The sequence below is a fragment of the Sorex fumeus genome, unplaced genomic scaffold (genome assembly GCF_029834395.1).
Source record: "Sorex fumeus unplaced genomic scaffold, SorFum_2.1 ptg000109l, whole genome shotgun sequence".
In the NCBI taxonomy this organism is placed as follows: domain Eukaryota; kingdom Metazoa; phylum Chordata; class Mammalia; order Eulipotyphla; family Soricidae; genus Sorex; species Sorex fumeus.
In genome coordinates this window covers 2,020,652-2,040,211 of record NW_026606166.1, presented here as the reverse complement: position 1 = coordinate 2,040,211, position 19,560 = coordinate 2,020,652, and the positions used below count along the sequence as shown (strand labels likewise).

Genomic DNA, 19,560 nt, shown 5'->3' with positions numbered 1-19,560 from the left:
TCCCTTTCTTAGTTATTGGGGTGTAAAATATCCCAGCACAGTGGGGAGGGCATTTGCCTTGTATATGACTGACTGGATTCAATCCCTGAATCCCATAAGGACCCCTGAGCACCATCAAATATATATAGCCCTGCTCACTTTCTCCCCAAGCCCACCATCTGCTTAGCACTATGCTGGCAGAATCACCCCTGGGACCCTGCTCCCGACCACAGTACTGATCATTTGATAACCCACTGCTCCCCTTGGGATCATCTCACAAAATTTTTGCATTTGAATTTGGGGTTTTTTGCTGTTTGTTGTTGCTTTGGGGATGCTCTGGCAGTGCTCAGGTGTTACTCCTGGCTCTGCACTCAGGAATCACTCCTAGCAGGCTCAGGGAACCATATGGGGTGCCAGGGATTGAACTTGGGTCCAATGCATGCAAGGTGTGCATAGACTCTGACTCAATTTTGGGAGAACCCAAAACAAGTCAGGCACAACAATTTTTAGAAATGCCAATTTAGTCTCTGTAAATCATGGGAAGGATAATATAATCATACACACACACACACACACACACACACACACACACACACACACTCACCAAAAACAAACAAAAACAGTATCGCACAGGGTTACATTAAATGAAGCATATAATAAGTACACAAAGCTTAAGCATAATTTTAAAAATTGCTTTCCCAACATAAAATAAGAATAATTAGTAATCTTGTTTTTAAGTTTCTACATTAGAATAGTATTTGTAGTCTGAAATCATTTTAAAATAGAATCCTTCACCAAATTTTTGATAATTTTTTTTTCAAGGAGCTGAAGCAATAATACAGTGTGGCCATATGCCTTGTGTCCAGCTGACCCAAGACCAATCCCCAGCACTGCATGTGGTTCCCTGAGCTTCACCTAGGAGCGATCCCTAAGCGTGGTTGGGAATAAACTCTGAGCACTACCAGGTGTGTCCCAGAAACAAACAAACCAAAAAAAGCAACAAAAGAAAATTCAAGAGGGCAAGGGAGATGCTGAAAGGGCTGGAGCACCTATTCTGCATGTTTGAGCCCAGGCTCCAACTCCAGCATCACATGATCTTAACAAGTACTGCCCGATGTGGCCCAAATCTAAAGAAAAAAAAAGTGAAAATTTAATTTTAGAGGTTCAGGTTTACTCACTATCAAATATCTGACTTTTTTTTTTTTTTTTACTTTTTGGGTCATACCCGGCGATGCTCAGGGCTTACTCCTGGCTTTGCACTCAGGAATCACTCCTGGCGGTGCTCAAGGGACCATATGGGATGCTGGAAATCGAACCTGGGTCGGCCGCGTGCAAGGCAAACGCCCTACCCGCTGTGCTATTGCTCCAGCCCCTATCTGACATTTTTATTTTGGAGACAGAATATTAGATAACTGACAGAATATTAGATAACTCTTTTAATAGTGGAAGTATTATACATAGATGTAAATTTATAATTACACATAGCTAAGACTTGTATAATGCTATGATGTCATATCAATATACAGTTATAAAATATAATGTTTAATTCAAGGATAAAAACAATATCCTTTAGCATTTCGGCTAGAAATGGTGGTTTTCTGAATCAACAATTCTGAAACCACTAGAGGGACTTGGATCCACAGCAGTATGGTGAGTAGGACATTTATCTTGCAATGGCCAATCGGGCTCCATTTCTAGCATCCCACATGGGCCCTCACAGGGGGGGAGCGATAGCACAGCGGTAGGGCGTTCGCCTTACAAGCGGCCAACATGGCCGACCCGAGTTCGATTCCTCCGCCCCTCTTGGAGAGCCCGGCAAACTACCGAGAGTATTCGATATGCCAGACACAGTAACAACAAAGTCTCCAATGGAGACGTTACTGGGCCCGCTCGAGCAAATCGACGATCAACAGGAGGGCCTTTACCTTTTACCTTACATGGGCCCTTGAACCTCACTAGGAGTCATTCCTGAGGTAATGTCCACCCCAGCTGCCAGAAAGGAGGGGCAATGGTGCTTCCAAATGAAGGCAAATGCAGACATTTATTTGTGATGTGTTCAATAACTATTCTTGAATGGTCTAGAAAGGGATAAACTCTTTTCCAATGCAGCCCAAGAGGCTGGAGAGAGAGCACAGGGGGCAGGGTACTTGCCTTGCACATGATCACCTGGGTCTGAACCCTAGCACTCCATAGGGCCCTCAGAGGCCATCAGGAGTGATTCCAGAGCAGAGCCAGGGATGAGCCTTAAATAATGATGGGTGTGATCCAACAATAACAAAAATGCAGTTCAAATATCCTTTTGCAAGGATTCCATTCATTCAGAAGAATGACTTTGAATGACTATGTGTATTTACCTGGACATATCACAGGAAGAAAATATCTAAGGAAGAAGAGACTAAAATTATCCAATGACTGATTTTCATCCTGTCTTCTTTTAGAATATTAAGGTTCTATTCCTCCTCAGCCTGTCAAGATGTGGAGCCTCCTCCATCGTCACGTGCTGGGGATCTAAAGAAAATGTCAGGGTGTCCAGGGTGTTGCTGTCAGTCCCCAGAAAGCAGAGATGCGGGAAGCCCGCCTGCAGCCACAGAAGGAGGAGACCACCACATGCCGCACACACAGCCTGAGCCAATGTGTACTTCCAACCCTGCCAGTCACAGAGTTCCCAATCAGAATATAGTTAAAGTCAAGTAAAAAAAAAAAAATCCCAAACTCAGTTGTGTTTGCTGGCTAAATGCTAAGATTTCTTGACAGTTTATTGTCAAAAAAGAAAGAAATCCATGTGAAGATACTTCACAGTTTCATGTTTTAGCTGCTTCCAGGTTCTCTAATGACAGTATTATAATAGAAGATTCAGAGAGCACACAGAGAACAGCTCTCCAAAATGCAAATCCCTGTTAATTCTCTTACACATACACGTCAAAGCAACTTTTCTTTGGTAGCTATTTAAAATAAATGTAAAAATCAGTATGCTGTTCAAGTTCAAGTTACATAGTTCAAATCTACTTCCGAAAATATTTAAGGATTTTTATCTGTATTACCTTCTTTTTGAGAAGTAATACTCTGGCCATAGAAATAGCACAGAGGCTGAGGTGCTGGCATTGCAGACTGCTGACCCCAGGTTCATTCTGGTTCCCTGAGCACTGCTGGGTGTGACCCAAAAAGAAAATAAAAAGAAGTAGTAATGCTCATCTTAAAAGATACTCTGTAATCTCTGCAATTCATTCAGACCAATAAATTAGGTATTCTTAAGAATAAACAAAGTATCCACTCTTAGATTACAGCCTCCATATTGTGAAGGTCAATTTAGAGATAAAGACTTTATTAGAGGGCTGGAGCGATAGCACAGCAAGCAGGTAGGGTGTTTGCCTTGCACTCGTCCAACCTGGGTTTGATTTTCAGCATCCCATATGTTCCCCTGAGCACCGCCAGGAGGAATTCCTGAGTGCAGAGCCAGGAGTAACCCTTGTGCATCGCTGGGTGTGACCCAAAAAGTGGGAAAAAAAAAAAGAATTTATTAGAAAGTAGACCTTTAGTGGAGATAGGTGTTTCAGTATATTATCAATATCTACACACAAGAAAAAGGCAAGGGCTGAAGCAATAATACAGATGTAGAAGGCTTGCATAGCATGCATCTGACTCAAGTTCGATCCTCAGAACCCCATATGGGTCCCCAAAGGTTGTCAGGAGTGATCCCTGAGTACAAAGACAGGAGTCGGCCCAGAGCAATGCTTGTGTGACTTAAAACACACTTGGATGGATGGAAGGAAGGAAGGGAGGGAGGGAGGGAGGGAGGGAGGAGAGAGTAGGAAGGAAGGGAAGGGAGAGAAGGAGGGTGGGGAGGGCCTTTAAGACTGATCACTTTCACCACAAGCTGAAATAATTCACAGTGTATAATAATTGATGAGAAAATAGTTCAACCACAAAAATTCTCTCAAACTAAAGTTGTTTTAACAAAGAACAAAAGTATACAATGACTGATTCTTTGATCACCTATCTTTATTTAATATTAAGGCTCTATCCTTTCTCAGTCTTTCAGAAATAAGGAGTACATTACATCTTCATATTCTCCTTAAATAACATTTGGTCCAATCTCTTGCTCCACAAATATTTGTCGAAAGGATACATTAATTTTATAGAATAACTCATACAAATAGAGCAGAGTATAAGTGAGCATAATGCAGAGAATGATTCAGCTGCAATGGTCCACATACAGAGGGCTTTGCAGAATTCAGAATCCGTAACAGTACGGCACTATGGATTAGGCTTAAAAAAAAATGTCATAATGTCAATGTCAAATTTTATAGCAGTGTCAAGAAAGTAATTTTACTTTCAAATTAGAACTTGAAGGAATAACAAATATCACTGACATCAGGGACAAGATGTTTTTCTCTGATGTTTTTCACTGCCAAGCAAGCTTGAATGTTAAAAACTGATCCACCTGAGAAATGAAGTCAGCATGTGATGTTAAGAGTGAATTTACTCAGTCCAGCCTCCTCAGCTTGTCATACTCAAAGACAATGACACCAAATCTTTGAACTGCTCTGTGAACAAAGTACTCTAATAGAACTCCTTAGAAATTAAGGAATCCCAAAATTTATGGAGTTGAATAAATGGCCAAGAAGTATAGTTAGAAAATTTTTTAATTGGAACTAGATCCTAGATCAAGATACAGATATTTATTCAAAGGTGTTCTTTAGATAACTGACTTGATGGAACTTGAAAATCAAAAGGAACCCAAACACTTTTTAATTTTGTTTTAAACAGACTTCAGAAAGGTTTCTCTGTTCCCAAAGTTTAAGTTGGCATTTTATGAACACTTCCTTTGGCCAAATACAATAAATATGACATAGGCCTGTCCTTTCAGCAAGAAATGTCTAGAAAGAACTGAGTCGCCTAGTTTTGGGGTATAGAGGAAGAAGGATAAATAAAGTCTTTTATAATCATAACAATGCATTTTATACATCCTTTTAGCAAGAGCTTATAAAGCCTTGGGCTACACTAGCACATGACAGGGGTGAATGGAGCACCGCTCTAGCAAATCAATGAACAACAGGGTGATAGTGATAGTGATAACAGAGAAAAAAATTAGTATCACCCAAGTACACCCCCATCCAAGATACAGCATTCATGAGTAACCCAATTATTACAGAAACTTTCAGCATTATTGATACACAGAAAACAGAATTTTTCATATAATAACAAATATCAACTTAAGTCGTAAACATACAAAAGATATTCTACATATAATAGAAAACTACATGTGTTTCCTAAGACTAAATTTAAGACACGTAAACAGGGAGGGACAAAAGCAAGATTCACACTAACAGATTAAATCTACAGTTTTAAAATGATCAGAAAGAACTGCAAAGTAGAGTCAATGGTCTGAATACCTGTGTTGGAGCAGTATCCATGAAAAGCTATAGAGAAAAAGAAAGAGAGAGGGCGTAAACGTTCATGCAGACTGAAACCCAGATGAGATGTACACAGTCCAGTTAAATATCCGACTCAAAGCAATTTTACTTTGGAAAATATTTTCTAAGGATATCATTGCTTGAGGATATCATACTCGGTTGTTCCAGACTCGAAAACTTAAGTGAATAACTTCAGAAGCTAAAAATGAAATAAATGTGAAGAAACAATACTATGACTTTGCCCACACCACCCTGCACCTACTTAACCCCCTCACAAAGGTGTGCATCCTGAGAGGGGCAGTCTCTCAAATTCATAAAAGCCAGTCCACCCGTGTTCTCCATTTCAACTCACAGACAACTGTGAAAGTACCGGCTGGAGAGACAGAACAGCAGGGAGGATACCAGGTTCTATCCCTGGCAAATCATCTGAGCCCCGAAACCCCACCAGGAAGATCCCTGAGCTCAGCGTCAGAAGTGAGCCCTGAGCACAGCCAGGTGTGGGCCCCAAAATAAACAAGAGTAACTTTAATGTAAAAGACTTTAAAAGACTGCTAATATTTTATCCTGTTATTATATCCTGTAGCGAGAATGAAGGGGGTGGGGGGGTAGGGGACAGCACGGGAATGGTCACTGGAATTCTTTTGTTCCAGTGTAAAAAAGTTTTAATTTCTGAGCCAGGATGTGGCCCAGTGTGGCTGAGTGTTTGCTATGCACATGTGAGGATCGGGATTCAATCCTCCAGCAAAGAAAAAAAGTTTGATTTCTTATTTATGTCTGACTACCAGTCCTACCAAGGAAACTTGCACAACATATTCACATGGCAAAGTCTTCTTTGAAATACCATTCGTTTTACCCACGAAAATAAAACAAATGAAACAAAATAACCTCCCTATCATCAAGGGGCACCACCAGTATCAAATATTTTGGATCAGTGAAATACAACGGACCAAAACACTGTGACAAAGCACTATCTACTTTTACACTAACCCTTCGGAACACTGTCGGAACACTGTGGATTCCACCAGGCCTCTTTCTTTCAATAACCTCCTGCCTGAGCCCTCCCAGTATGATGTCATTTTCCCCACCCACTGAGATTAGCTGCACTTTAATAACAAAACACAAACTCTTTAGTATAGTTAAAATACGAAAAATAGTCTCCGATAGAAAGGAAGAGCTTTATCCTTTCCCTTATAAGGAATTTTAAAGAGAAACTAACATTTTTCCAGGTCAGAAATATCCCCAAGGCACCAAATCTCCCCCGTGGCTCTAACAAATACAGAGCAGCCTTATCTGGAGTGTCTCTGCCGTGAAAACCAGTGCTCAGACCCAGGGAGAAGCAAACGTACCGCACATTCACTTTGCTGATTCACTGAGTCCTTTTTGCATATAAATGCATGGGGGAAATGTTTGCTTTGGAGCCTGAAACCCTTCCAAGCCCTGCTGACTGCAGCTCTGTGCGCTGGCCCAGCCCACTGCTGGGCCCCAGCTCATTATGGAGTTCTTCTCTCAACCAGAAACAAAACCCTGCACTCCACATGCACCCCCTTCCTTCCATCCTCAACACTCCTGTGCACTTTATTTTTAACTAGGTAGGAGAACAGAGGCCCCCCGAGATTTATTAGTAACGAGGCTTTGTTCCACCCATACAAGGGCAAGCACTCACTTTCTCCGAGTTCCTATGCAAAGCCACAAGAAGGAGCATTTTTCCTTCCCCAAAGCTTTCAACAATATGATTCCTCTGTACTCTAGATCCCCCTCAGAGTTACCAACTTTTATATTCTCAATTCACAAACAAAACATAGATTTCATGAGAGAGTTCCTCTAGCAGTAATTTATTTTAAGTACTTAGGGGGAAAGGCCTGGCAGAGTAGATATTTATTACACACTTCTTTTTGTCAATTAGCAAATAAAGTATAGATTTCATGAGTTCCTCTAGCAGTGATTTATTTTTATTACTTAAGAAAAATGAATGAAACATCTGGGAAATCAGATTGTGTGATAACCAATCTGGAAAATGAATTCTGGAGGGCCTGGACTATCTTAAATCTGGTCATTTCTAATATTCACCTCTCAAGCTTAATTTTGCAAAGACAAGCTATTGAGTGTGCTAGCACAGCCAGTTACTGCAGGAATCAATGGATGTTCAATAAATCACTCTGTGAAGCAGCTGCATCATTTCTGCATCTCCCTCCAGCCCCCATTCCCCAATTTTTTTAGCAAAAATAAAAACAAAAAAACGCAGCATCAGCTTTGCCAAAATTGCATTTTCTCTGGCTTTGGCTACTTTGGAGGAAAAAGTGGACAGTTGTAATATAGCTAGATGATTTCTAAAATTCTCTCAAAAGGAACAGAGAGATTGTAGCAGGTTTAAGGTGCTTGGCCTGTGGCTGACCCCCTCTGAATTCACAGCATTGCACAGGGTTCCTCCTAAGCACCAGCACTGCAGGGAGTGTTCCTGAGTACAAAACCAGGAGTTTGGCCCAACTCCCCCTACCATCATCTCAATTCTCTCTGATAAAGGACCTGGAATACAGCTCAAAGGGATTGAATCCATGCCTTTAAATATAAGAATTCAATCCCAGCACCACACAAACCCTCAAATAATGCTGGGGTAGCCCCCTGGGACATCTGAGCACAGCTGGAGAAGTTATCCCCCCAAAAAAGAATTCTCTCAAAAATATAACATAACACTAATTTCTATCAACTAGAACCAGAGACTCGGGAATTTACAAGAGGGGGCAGAGCAACAGTACAGTGCATAGGGTGATTGCTTTGCACATGGCAGATCCAGCTTCAATTTTCCATATGGTTCTCTGAGCACCGCCACGAGTGATCCCTATGCAGAGCCAGGGTAAGCCCAAAATACTGCCAGGTGTAGCAGAAAAACAAACAAAAATCTTCACTGTCTTTTTAACGCTTCTCTCCCTACTCCCAACAGAAATTAGGGAAATCCATTCCCTTTGATTCACAGAATGTCACAGCTTATGCTTGACTGGAACTACTGACATTAGTTTTTGGGTCACATCGGTGCTCAGGGCTGACTCCTGATTCAGTGCTCAGGGATCATTCCTGTTAGTGCCCACGTGCAGTGCAGAAAATTTAACTGAAGATGGCTTGGGTGCAAGGCAAGCATTACCTTCTGTACTATCTCTCGGGCCCCATTTTTTTGTTTGGGGGCCACACCCAGCAATGCTCAGGGCTTACTCCTGGCTCTGCACTCAGGAATTACCCCTGGTGGGTTGAGACAACCCTAAGTGATGCTGGAATGGAAGCCAGGCCACCCTGCGCAAGGTGAGTGCCTGCTCCGCTGCCCACCACCACCTTTTAACCCAGTCATTCTACTGTCGCTGCATCTCTTGACCCAACCACCACTTCTATGTTCACTGGAGCAAGAGAGAACTGTGACTGTTAACTTGTTTGCTGTTCAACTATCTAAGGAATCAGAGATACAGCAAAAAACTGACAAAACCATCAGAAGAAAAATTGCTGAAGAATCAAGCAAACACATAACTCAAGAGAATAAACTCACATTATGCACAAATTTAAGAGTAAGGAGAGGCAAGAAAAATGAATGCTAAATACTTTGATGAACTTACTGAAACTCAATAATATACATGTAACTATTGAAGAAAAATGAACTTATTTCCTTCTTGAATCAGCACCCCAAGTAACAGTATTTCCTTCCTATCAAGAAAAATATTTCTATCACTGTAAACAATAAATATACACGACTATTTTACATAATAAGCATTCAATAAATATTTCCCAATTAGTAAATAAAATTTCTGTCTAATGATGTCTGGTGTGAATATTATAAATCTTATTTAAAAGGATCATGCTTGGGGCTCGAGCAATAGCAAAGCGGGTAGGGCGTTTGCCTTGCACGCAGCCATCCCGGGTTCGATTCCAAACATCCCATATGGTCCCCCGAACACCGCCAGGAGTAATTCCTCAGTGCATGAGCCAGGAGTAATCCCTATGCATCACCGGGTGTGACCCAAAAAGAAAATAAATAAATAAATAAATAAAAGGGTCATGCATCATGTTTAATTTTATTAGATGAGTATCAAGATATCATTATAATCCATGTTTAAAAGATAAATCTTGACCAATATATTAACCAATATAATCACTTACTACTTCACTCAATATAAAATTTATTTATTATACTATAATAAATAAAAATATTCGATATGCCAGACACAGTAACAACAAGTCTCCAATGGAGACGTTACTGGGCCCGCTCGAGCAAAATGACGATCAACGGCTGGGCCCTCTGCTTCTTCTGCTAGTTATAATAACAGTACCTACCTACTGTTATTATAACAGTAGTACTACTACCTCCACTACCCAGCCACTGCCACACTCCAGGCTGCTTTACAGCCACGCAACACATCATAAGACACTTAATACCCATCTTCCAAGATTACCGTACCATATTTGATGGGGTTTGAACCATGGAAACACCTGCAAGGGTGATTACAGGCTACCGTAAAAGCCTCTATCCCTCTCGGAGAGCCCGGCAAGCTACCAAGAGTATCCCGTCTGCACAGCAGAGCCTGGAAAGCTATCCGTGGCGTATTCCATATGCCAAAAACAGTAAATACAATGTGTCTCATTCCCCTGACCCTGAAAGAGCCCCCAATACGGCAGCATCAAGGATGAGGAAGGAGAGGCTGATAAAATCTCAGGGCCGAACTAGGCTGCCAAAATGAAGAAGGACTAAAATGACTGTCTGTACTTTTAATGCACCTACACTGGCATTGGATGCATACATCGAGGACCTGATGGTGCAAGCATGGAAGTTCAAATACGACATCATTGGTCTGACAGAGACAAGAAGGCATTGATCACATCACCCCCATTTTCTACACTAGAGAAGAAATGTTCCTCGGAACATGCGACAAAAGAGGTGTTGGTGATGTCAGTGTCCTTGTCATTCAAATCCCTAACAACCCAAATCGGACGATTACACTGGAATAATTGCTGGCTCATTGTCAGCAGTTTTTATCTTCATCACCTATGCACCAACATCCAATTACGATGAAGAAGAAATTGAGAAGTTCTACATGGAGCTGGAGAAGTTCTACAAAGAAGACCACACCTTCTACAAGATCATTGTCCGTGAGTTTAATGACAATATAGGACCGAGAAGATCGGCCAAAGAACTCATACCGGGACCCATGGCCTAGAATGGAACAAACAGGGTGAGAGACTGTCCGAGTTCATCAAGTCAACCAAAATCATCCATGGTAACTCACAGTTCCAGAAGGCCAAATCTAAATGTCGGACATGGGAATCTCCCAGTAGACAGTTCCACAACAAAATTGACCACACCATATTCAATCAACAGTTTTGCCTGACCTATGTCACTGCCATCCAAAAATTCCAAACGAAATCGGACCACCGTCTCAACACTAGAGAAGTGTAGAATATTGCATGAAAATTTCGTGCAATATTCTACTTCACAGAACGGAAAGAAAGGGCTGCAAGGTTTAAGAAAAGAACTCGCAGAACGACCACCAACTGGGAGCTCTTTGACACTATTTCAGCAACATGGGAAGACGCCATCATTGACAACACTGAAGAAGAATAGATCGACTGTTTCAGTACCTCCATAATTGTGTGAGGAATGCCGAGAGAGAAAGCCACAAAAAGATGTCTGTCTTCAAAAACTCTGGAGCTCATTTACCAATGTGACTTGGCTCGAGCCTCAGGCAACCAGAAGCCAATGTCCAAACACTCAAAGCAGTGCAGAGAAGTGATAAAGGAAGACCTCAAAGAGAGACGAGCAGCAGTGCAGGCCGATGTAGCAGAAGCCAGGAAAAGCATTCAAAACACCCACCTGTCCGTCGACAACTACAAGACCAAGATGACTGCCCTCCGACATCCTGATGGATCGATCACATCTTCCAGAAGGGCAATGAAGAAGATTATCCATAACTTCTACTCGGATCTCTTCGATAGCCACGTTCACCTGCCCACATACCAAATTCTGCAGGATGGATATGTCGCTCCCAGCATTCTCCCTTCTGAAATCTGACACACCATTTCATTGGTAAAGAAGCGAATAGCACCCATTCCAGACAAGGTCAGACCTGAACACCTGAAGAATCTGCCGTCAGTACCTATCAATACACTGGCTCGGCTCTTCACATGCTACCTGTTTGAATGCCAGGTTCCGTCCCAGTGGAAAACCAGCAGGACTGTTCTACTGTACAAGGGAGACATCCACGACATTGGCAACCGTTGCCCGATCTGCCTATTGTCTGTCATCTACAAGTTGTTCACTCGAGTCATCCTAAATAGGATTGGCAGAACACTAGATGAAGGACAACCATGCGAGCAAGCCGGGTTCCGCAAAGGATTCAGCACCATCGACCATATCCACACAGTAATCAAGCTCATTGAGGATTCTCGGGAGTTCAAGATGCCACTCTGTCTAACCTTCATTGATTTAAAGAAGGCCTTTGATTCTGTTGAGACTGAAGTGGTCATCAAAGCCCTAGCCAAATAGGGTGTTCAAACTCAATACATCAAGATCCTCCATGAGCTGTATTACAGATTCACTACCAGGATCTCACCATTCTATAAGGAAGTGATCATCAATGTCTAGAGAAGGGTTCAGCAGGATGATACCATTTCGCCAAAACTCATCATTGCCACCCTCGAGAACATCATGCGACGACTGAAATGGGAAGGAATGGGAGTGAAGATAGATGGTCGGCAACTATACTACCACCGCTTCACTGATGACATCGGTCTAATAACACCAAACATTAGCCAAGCAGCACAAATGCTGGCCAACTTCAACCTCAGTGTGGAAAGGTCGGACTGCAGCTGAATCTCACGAAGACAATGTTTATGAGAAACGGACTCGTTCCTGACGTTCCATTCACTCTCAACAGAACGAACATCTCCGAATGCAGTAGTTATGTGTACCTAGGTCAAAAACTCAACTCCTCCTGAGTTGCACAGGAGGAAGAGAGCAGCTTGGAACGCCTTCAAGAGCCTCGAAGAAATAGCTAAGAGGATGAATAACCTCCGGCTCTAGGCACATCTCTTCAACTCCACTGTTCTTCCTGCATTAACATATGCCTCAGAGACCTGGGCCCCATGAAAACTGGATGAGAACGCTATTTGGGTCTCCCAAAAAGGAATCAAAAGAGCTATGCTTGGAGTATCACACTTCACTCAAGTCAGAGAAAGAATCCGGAGTTCTGACCTCTGTCAACGATCAAGAATCAGGGACACTGTCTCGTTTGCCAAGCTGTCAAAAATCAGATTGGCTGGACACGTAATGCGATTTGGAGAGGACTACTGGACTAGAGCCATTATCAACTGGATTCCACGGGACATCAAAAGATCGTGTGGCCGCCCACCTACGAGATGATCAGACTTCTTCGTCAAGACCCTGAATGATCAGTTTGAGGCTCTTCGTGTTCCTGGAGCGAGCAGATGCCATTGGGCTACACTAGCATGTGACAGGGATGAACGGAGATGTTATTGGCATCCGCTTGAGCAAATCGATGAATAACCGGATGTCAAGTGATCAAGTGTTCAAGTTATAATAAATATGGGTTCGGAGGAATACTATAATGGGGAAGACATTTGCCTTGCATGTGGCCAACTTGAGTTTGATTCCACATAGTACCCTAATTCCAACTGGATTGGTCCCTTAGAGCAGAACCAGAGTAAGCCCTGAGCACTGCCAAGTGTGGCACAAAGACGCCCTATAAAAGATATATGTACATATATATATGCATTTTATACAATAATCATTCAATTATCATAAAAATTTAAGACAAGCAGGAGTCCTTTTTTTCCAGTAGTTATTACCAATTTTCTTTAACAATCAGAAAATTTAAAAAATATGAAAGTAAAATAAATTGAAGTTCTGTACCAACAATTACAGCCTATAGCTTATTTAACATATTATGCAATAATATTTAATACTATTTTGCTGAGGCCCAAAAGATAGTACAGGGGTTAAGGTCTTGCATGTTACCAAAGCCAGTTCAATACCTGGCACTACTGTCCCGAGGGCTAGAAGTGATCCCTGAGCACAGAACCAGAGGTCCTGAGCACAGCTGGGTGTGGCCCAAAATGAAAATAAACATTGAGTTTTTTTTTTATTTTAACAGAAAACAGGGAAAGTGTGCACTGTCATTTTATGAGAATTCTAGATAAGAGACAGGAATATAGAAATAAAAACAATCCAGTCTCAAGAAGGCTTAAGAAAAATAAAAATCTGACTGTCCATATAAAATCTCAAATCTGACTTTGGATATTTCTCTACCATGAACTATTGGGTACCAAATTCAAATAAAAAACTTCATCAGCTCCCTTCCTCTTCCAGCTTGATTGGTGACAGTTCATTCTTGTATTATTCATTACTGAATAGTAGTATACATACAGAGCTCCTACTTCACCCCATCCAAAAGCTGGGATGTTCCTATTAGCTTTTGCTGAGCACCATTATCAACAGGAATAATTCCTGAGTGCAGAGTGTGACCCAAAAAGCAAAACAAAAAGAATACATTAACTTTTTACCAATCTTATAGCAGAAGAATCTTCATCATCTAGTAACCACTATTAAAATGACAGGGGAACTTCTGGGGACAATCCTGGGGGTGGAGTCGTCTTGGGAAAGTCTGGCAGATGCTCAAAACCTTGAAGTGTCACCCTGGGACTCAGCAATTCTACCCCTAGGTCTTTACTCAAAGGAACTAGAATGGATGTCCATACAGACACTTGAACATGCATATCCAGAGCAACATTACTCATAATCATCTAAAATTCCTCATATGCCTGCATAAGCCCATATACTAGGACCTTTCCACTTTCAGTTTGCTCTGTGATAGTTAAATATGTAAATAGGCATGTAGGCTACTGTAGTCATTTGAAGATAAAACTGGAAACCCTCAAGTAACCATTTATTACCATTAAATAAAACACAATTCAAGTATACAATGTAATACCATGCAGCCATTAGAGAGAACATGGTCAGAGTAGAGAGAGGCTAATGTGGTCACCTTGTACAGTCAACAGGGATTTGATCCTTTGTACTACAAAGGGTGCCCTGAGTACTACAAGGATTGATCTCTGAGTGCAGACCCCAAGAGTAAGCCCTGAGCACAGTGGGTGTGGCCCAAAAACCAGAGAGAGAGAGATCATTTTTTTGCTGGTATTCCTAAAAACTTTAAATCTGCATAGAAAACTATGGGAGAGAGACTAACTTTATCTCCCTTGATAAGGTTCATGCAAGGAAATTTGCCTTGCATGTGACCAACCTGGATTTGATCTCAAGCACCCCCTACGGTCCCCAAGCCCACCAGGAGTGATTCCTTAGTGCAGAACCCAAGTGGCTGGGACACTTAAAACATACATGCACTACTTTTTAAGTGAAAAAGACAACTATAAAGGAAGTTGCTTTCTGACAAGGCCTCTGAGCCTTCCCAGTGAGCCCAGTGAAAAGAAATCTGCCTCTTACATCCAAAGTCACCTTAATTTGGCTTGTGCAATACCAATACCTCAAATTGAGACAAACTAATTTAGTATCATTTTTCCAGAAATTGAAAGCTGCCACTGAGAGACAGCTGGAGAAACACCTGGGAAGGCTGGCTTCCTTACTCCAGGGAGCCACTATTTGAACCTGGAACCCTGATAAAAAGAATAGCAGTTTATTTTTTATGATTTGCCAGCACTTTCCTCAATATTCTGCTCTAACATAGATTCACTGGCCTCAGCAAAGCTAGTCATTCTACCTTTCTACTTCAGGAAGTAAGCAGTAGGTCAAAAAAAACCCTCATTTGTGATGAGAGCAACCTAAATTTTCATCAAAAAGAGGTCCTCTATGGGGCTGGAGCAATAGCACAGCTATCTGCTGTGCATGCGTTTGCCTTGCATGCGGCCAACCCCTGTTCGATTCCCAGCATCCCATGTGGTCCCCTGAGTACCGCCAGGGGTGATTCCTGAGTGCAGAGGCAGGAATAACCCCTGTGCATCGCCGGGTGTGACCCAAAAAGCAAAAATAAATAAATGATCACAAACGTAGTGGGGATTTAAAAAAAAAAAGAGGTCCTCTAAATATATATATATATTTTTTTCTTTTTTGCTTTTTGGGTCACACCTGGCAATGCACAGGGGTTACTCCTGGCTCTGAACTCAGGAGTTACTCCTGACGGTGCTCAGGGGACCATATGGGATGGTGGGAATCGAACCCGGGTTGGACGCGTGCAAGGCAAACGCTCTACCCGCTGTGCTATCTCTCCAGCCCCGTCCTCTAAATATATTATTAAATATACGGCTCACATTTCAAGCCACATAAACTCTACTCTGTTTTTCTACTTCCAAATGGTCCCTACTGAAATCTAAGCAGTGACTAAAAGAGAATGAGGAAGTTCTGCATCTACTCACAAGAGCACTGTGTTACCAGTAAGAAAAAAAAACATGCAAAACTGTGTTCTGTGCATGAAATCTGTGCTGCCGTGCTTGAGATAGGCAGGAGAAACAGAGCCTGTTTCTGAGAACATTTTTCCAAAAAGTAGGAAAATAAGTTGCCTCTAGGGAAATTGATTGAGACTAAAAGTTCCCACTACATACTCCTGTGTACATGAAGAATGAACACTCTACCCCTTAAGTGCAATACCTTGCAGTGAAATAAAACACTCTTAGATTTTTTTCAAAGAAGTACAAGTCTCTATGGGTTCTGCCTCTCCCAGATGTACACGCCATGGGGATGCTCAGCTCAGTGGAGCTGGCTTCACTCACGACAGCTCTATCGGATAGAGGGGTCCGGGTATATGTGGGCACAGCCCGGGGACAGCTCCTGTCCGGCGTCTTCCTCCATCCATGTAACAGAGGAAACTTTGGATCTACCCTCAGCATTGTGCAAAATGGAGACATATGCTGAGGGTAGAGCCGAAGTTTCTACTTTTTACATTTTACATTGTGCAAAATGAAGACTTTAACCTCCAGCCTACTCATCAACGGAGGAAAGAATTTCATCTAAATTTGTCTGCACACTTTCTGAACTGAGATTCTGACTATTCGCATTCAAGTGGCTCATATTCACATGTATAACCAACCCCCCTACAAGCCTAGGGCTCACATTCGCACCCTGGGAGAGAGCTGCACGTTCCCTAAACACTGTTTACATGCCAGGTGCTCCTAGTCTCCATATCTGTCACCACATCCAAAGCCTAAAGGTACTTAGGGGACACCTATGGCAAATGCAACAGCAGTCAGGGCGAATCCATTTGCCTCGAGCACTGGAGATTCTAAGAAACAGCTTCCCCAGGACCGCCCTGCTACCTCCTCTGCTGGCCTGCAACGAGACCAAAGTCACTTCTCTGAATTCTGCGCCGCCGCGCTCACAAACGCCACCCACGCCGCCCCTGTAGACACCGAGGAGCTGGAGGAGGTCATTCCTTAGGAGGTGGAGGGTGGTCCCCAACGAGCGCGGGGAGAGGAAGAGAGGACAGAGCGCACCAAAGGCCGGGGCGTGGCTCTGGGTGCCGGCTGGGCCACTGGGCACGGCCCCACCTCCTTTGAAGCGGCCGAGAGGAGACGGGCGCGAAGCCCATGGAGCCCCCACTGGGAGCGAGCGTGCTCCCTCGGGGGCCGCTCAAGGCTCGGTCTGGCCAGCCCCCACTGGCCGCTCGATGCTCCCTCTGGGGCCACGAAGCCCGCACGCCCCGCAGGCGCTATGGACCCGAACTCGCGAACTTGGAGGAGCTGTGCGGCGCCCTGCTGACGCCTGCAGCCTAGCATGGTGACCTCGGCCGGCGAGCTGGCGCGGAGGGGTTGCAAAGGGATAGTCACAGCTCGGACTAGCGCGCTGCGGCACAAACAGCGGTCCCCGGCGCGCGGGGGCGCGGGTGTCCCGAGGGGGCGTGGCCGGCTGCCACTCTCCGGGGGCGTGGCCAACCGCAGCTCCGGGGGCGGGGCGCGGGCGTGGCCAACTGCCCCGCCCGGCCCGTGGGGGCGTGGCCGACGCAGCTCCGGGAGGCGGGGCCGACTGCAGGTCCGGGGGGCTAGGTGGGGGCCAAGGCTGCAGGTTCTGGGGGCGGGGCGGAGCCGGCTGCAGCCCAGGGGGTGCGAAGTGGGGGTTGGGGGCGGTCAGGTCCCGCGGGGCCGGCCGGGGGCCGAGTGCGGGGGAACGTGCCCCGGGGGCGGCCGCGGGGCCACGCGCTCGCTCGCGGCTGGCTCACCGGTGATGTCCAGGTACAGGTCGTCCCGCTCATCCGGATCGTCCAGGTCCTGCGACGTGGAGCTGCGGCTCTTCTTCGCCGTGGGCGAGGTGGACGAGCAGCGCCGCGCGGAGGGGGGCGCGGCGGCCCAGGTCTGCCGCCGCTCTTTCTTCCGCTTCATGGGGGCGGTCGCGGCCCGTCAGGGGTCCACGACCATGGCCCCGAGCGCTGGCCCCCCGCCGGGCACGGAGCGGTCGAGCCCCGCCGGAGGCGGCCGCGCAGGAGCCGCAGGACGCGCCCGGCCCGCTGGCCCCGGCCGCCGCGGGTCGGGCCCCACAGCCCGGCTCGGGCGCCCCCAGCCCGCCCCCAGGGCCCGCAGCCCGCCCGCGCGGCCCACGCTGCCCGGGAGAAGCGCGCGCGCCCACCGGGACCCCCAGGAGGGCTGTTCCGAAGAGCTTCATTCACAAAAAAAGGCCCACAACCCTCCTCGGGGCCGCGATCCCGGGTCTGCCATTGGCCGGGCCCGCGTGACGTCACGCGGACGGCGCGTCGCTACAGGCAGGTACTCGGTGACGCCATAAAGAAAGTCTGCGCCCCGGCCAGTCGCGAGCGGGTGTCTCTGGCCGCCTGCCCGTGGAACTTTCTGTGCCCCCCGCCCCTCCCCGCGGCCCGGGGCAGGACCCCTGCCCGGTTTCCTTTAGGGGGCTACTGAGACTTGCCGCCAGCGCCCCCGCCCCGCCCCCACCAGTTGCCTGACTGCGTTCCTGGGCATGTGGGCTCTAGGGAGTATTTCTCGGTTGTCCTTGTAAGGGGCATGGTTTGGGGTGGTGTGGACAGAGTGCCCGCCGCCCTGCAGACAAGGAAGACTTGGTCTCAGAACTGGAGAGCTACAGTGTAAATCGGCCACGTTCTAGTTACCAATCGTTGCCCAGCCTTCAAAGAAATCAACCCAGAGCTCCTGAATTCAGGAGTCGGTAAAATTGCTGGAAATATGATATAAAGTAATGGCTTGTGCCTCAGTTTCTCCTCTCGGAATCCTGTACCTTCAATTAGCTCATTTTACACAGCAGCTGCTGTATTTTCCTTAGCTATGGTGTCGTCACAGGTCCTCTGAACTACTAAAACATGTGGCAAATTTAGTCCTTGCACTGTATTTGAAAACTGTAACCAGACCCCTTTTTTCTACTAGATTAAAGTATACCAATCTTTCTGGAACATAAGCAAAACTCCCCGTTTGGAGGACATTTAAACAAATTCTGGGGGCTGGAGCGATAGCACAGCGGGTAGGGTGTTTGCCTAGCACGAGGCAGACCCAGTTCGATTCCCAGCATCCCATATGGTCCCCTGAGCACTGCCAGGAGTAATTCCTGAGTGCAGAGCCAGGAGTAACCCCTGTGCACCGCTGGGTCTGACCCAAAAAGCAAAGCAAAAAAAAAAAAAAATTCTGGTGATAGCACCGCGAGGGTTTGAAAATTGAATGAAAGACAGTCTTTAGATCTCATGACCCCAAATTTCACAACTTCAAGCAAACTGTTTCCAATTTTCACTATTTCTAATTTCATCATTCATTATTTTCAAGTTTCTCCTGTAATTCCTCAATTACGATCAATCTGTTCAGAGAAAACAACCTGACTTATCCATGAGGAGGCCTGTTAGAAATGCACATTTTCACAGTACTTCCAGTAGGAACTATTTAATTTCCATAGTTAGAGACCATTTTTTTAACCTTTAGCCCAGCATAATAAAGAAGAAAGGTTTTAACAGTCTGGAGCTTAAAAAATAAAAAAAACTGCCAATTTTGTCAGAAATTTTGGAATCGCATTCACTTTCTACTAAGATTTCTTTTTTAAAAAAATTGATAAATTTAAAGTGGTCTAAGTTTTGTCTGTAGAAAGAGCAGAGAAACAAGTGACTTGGGGGGGGGGGGGGGTAAAGTGCCCTGCAAATGAGTCTTAGTTTGCAGGAACTTACTG

General features: G+C 44.8%; 1 protein-coding gene across 14 annotated transcripts in view; it reads right to left on the bottom strand.

The window, feature by feature from the left end:
- Positions 1–17,936, bottom strand: part of CDC14B (cell division cycle 14B) — a 102,106-nt gene extending 84,170 nt beyond the window's left edge. For 8 of the 14 annotated variants that reach the window (XM_056134861.1, XM_056134862.1, XM_056134865.1 and 5 more), the window contains exons 1-2: positions 17,609–17,936; positions 5,373–5,399 (exon numbers count right to left, since the gene is read on the bottom strand). In XM_056134861.1, coding sequence (XP_055990836.1) covers positions 5,373–5,399; positions 17,609–17,768 — 187 coding nt within the window. In that variant the 5' untranslated portion in view covers positions 17,769–17,936. The remainder of the gene's footprint in view (positions 1–5,372; positions 5,400–17,608) is intronic. The other 6 variants (XM_056134866.1, XM_056134858.1, XM_056134860.1 and 3 more) reach the window with 4 other exon arrangements.
- Between the last annotated feature and the right edge of the window lie 1,624 nt (positions 17,937–19,560).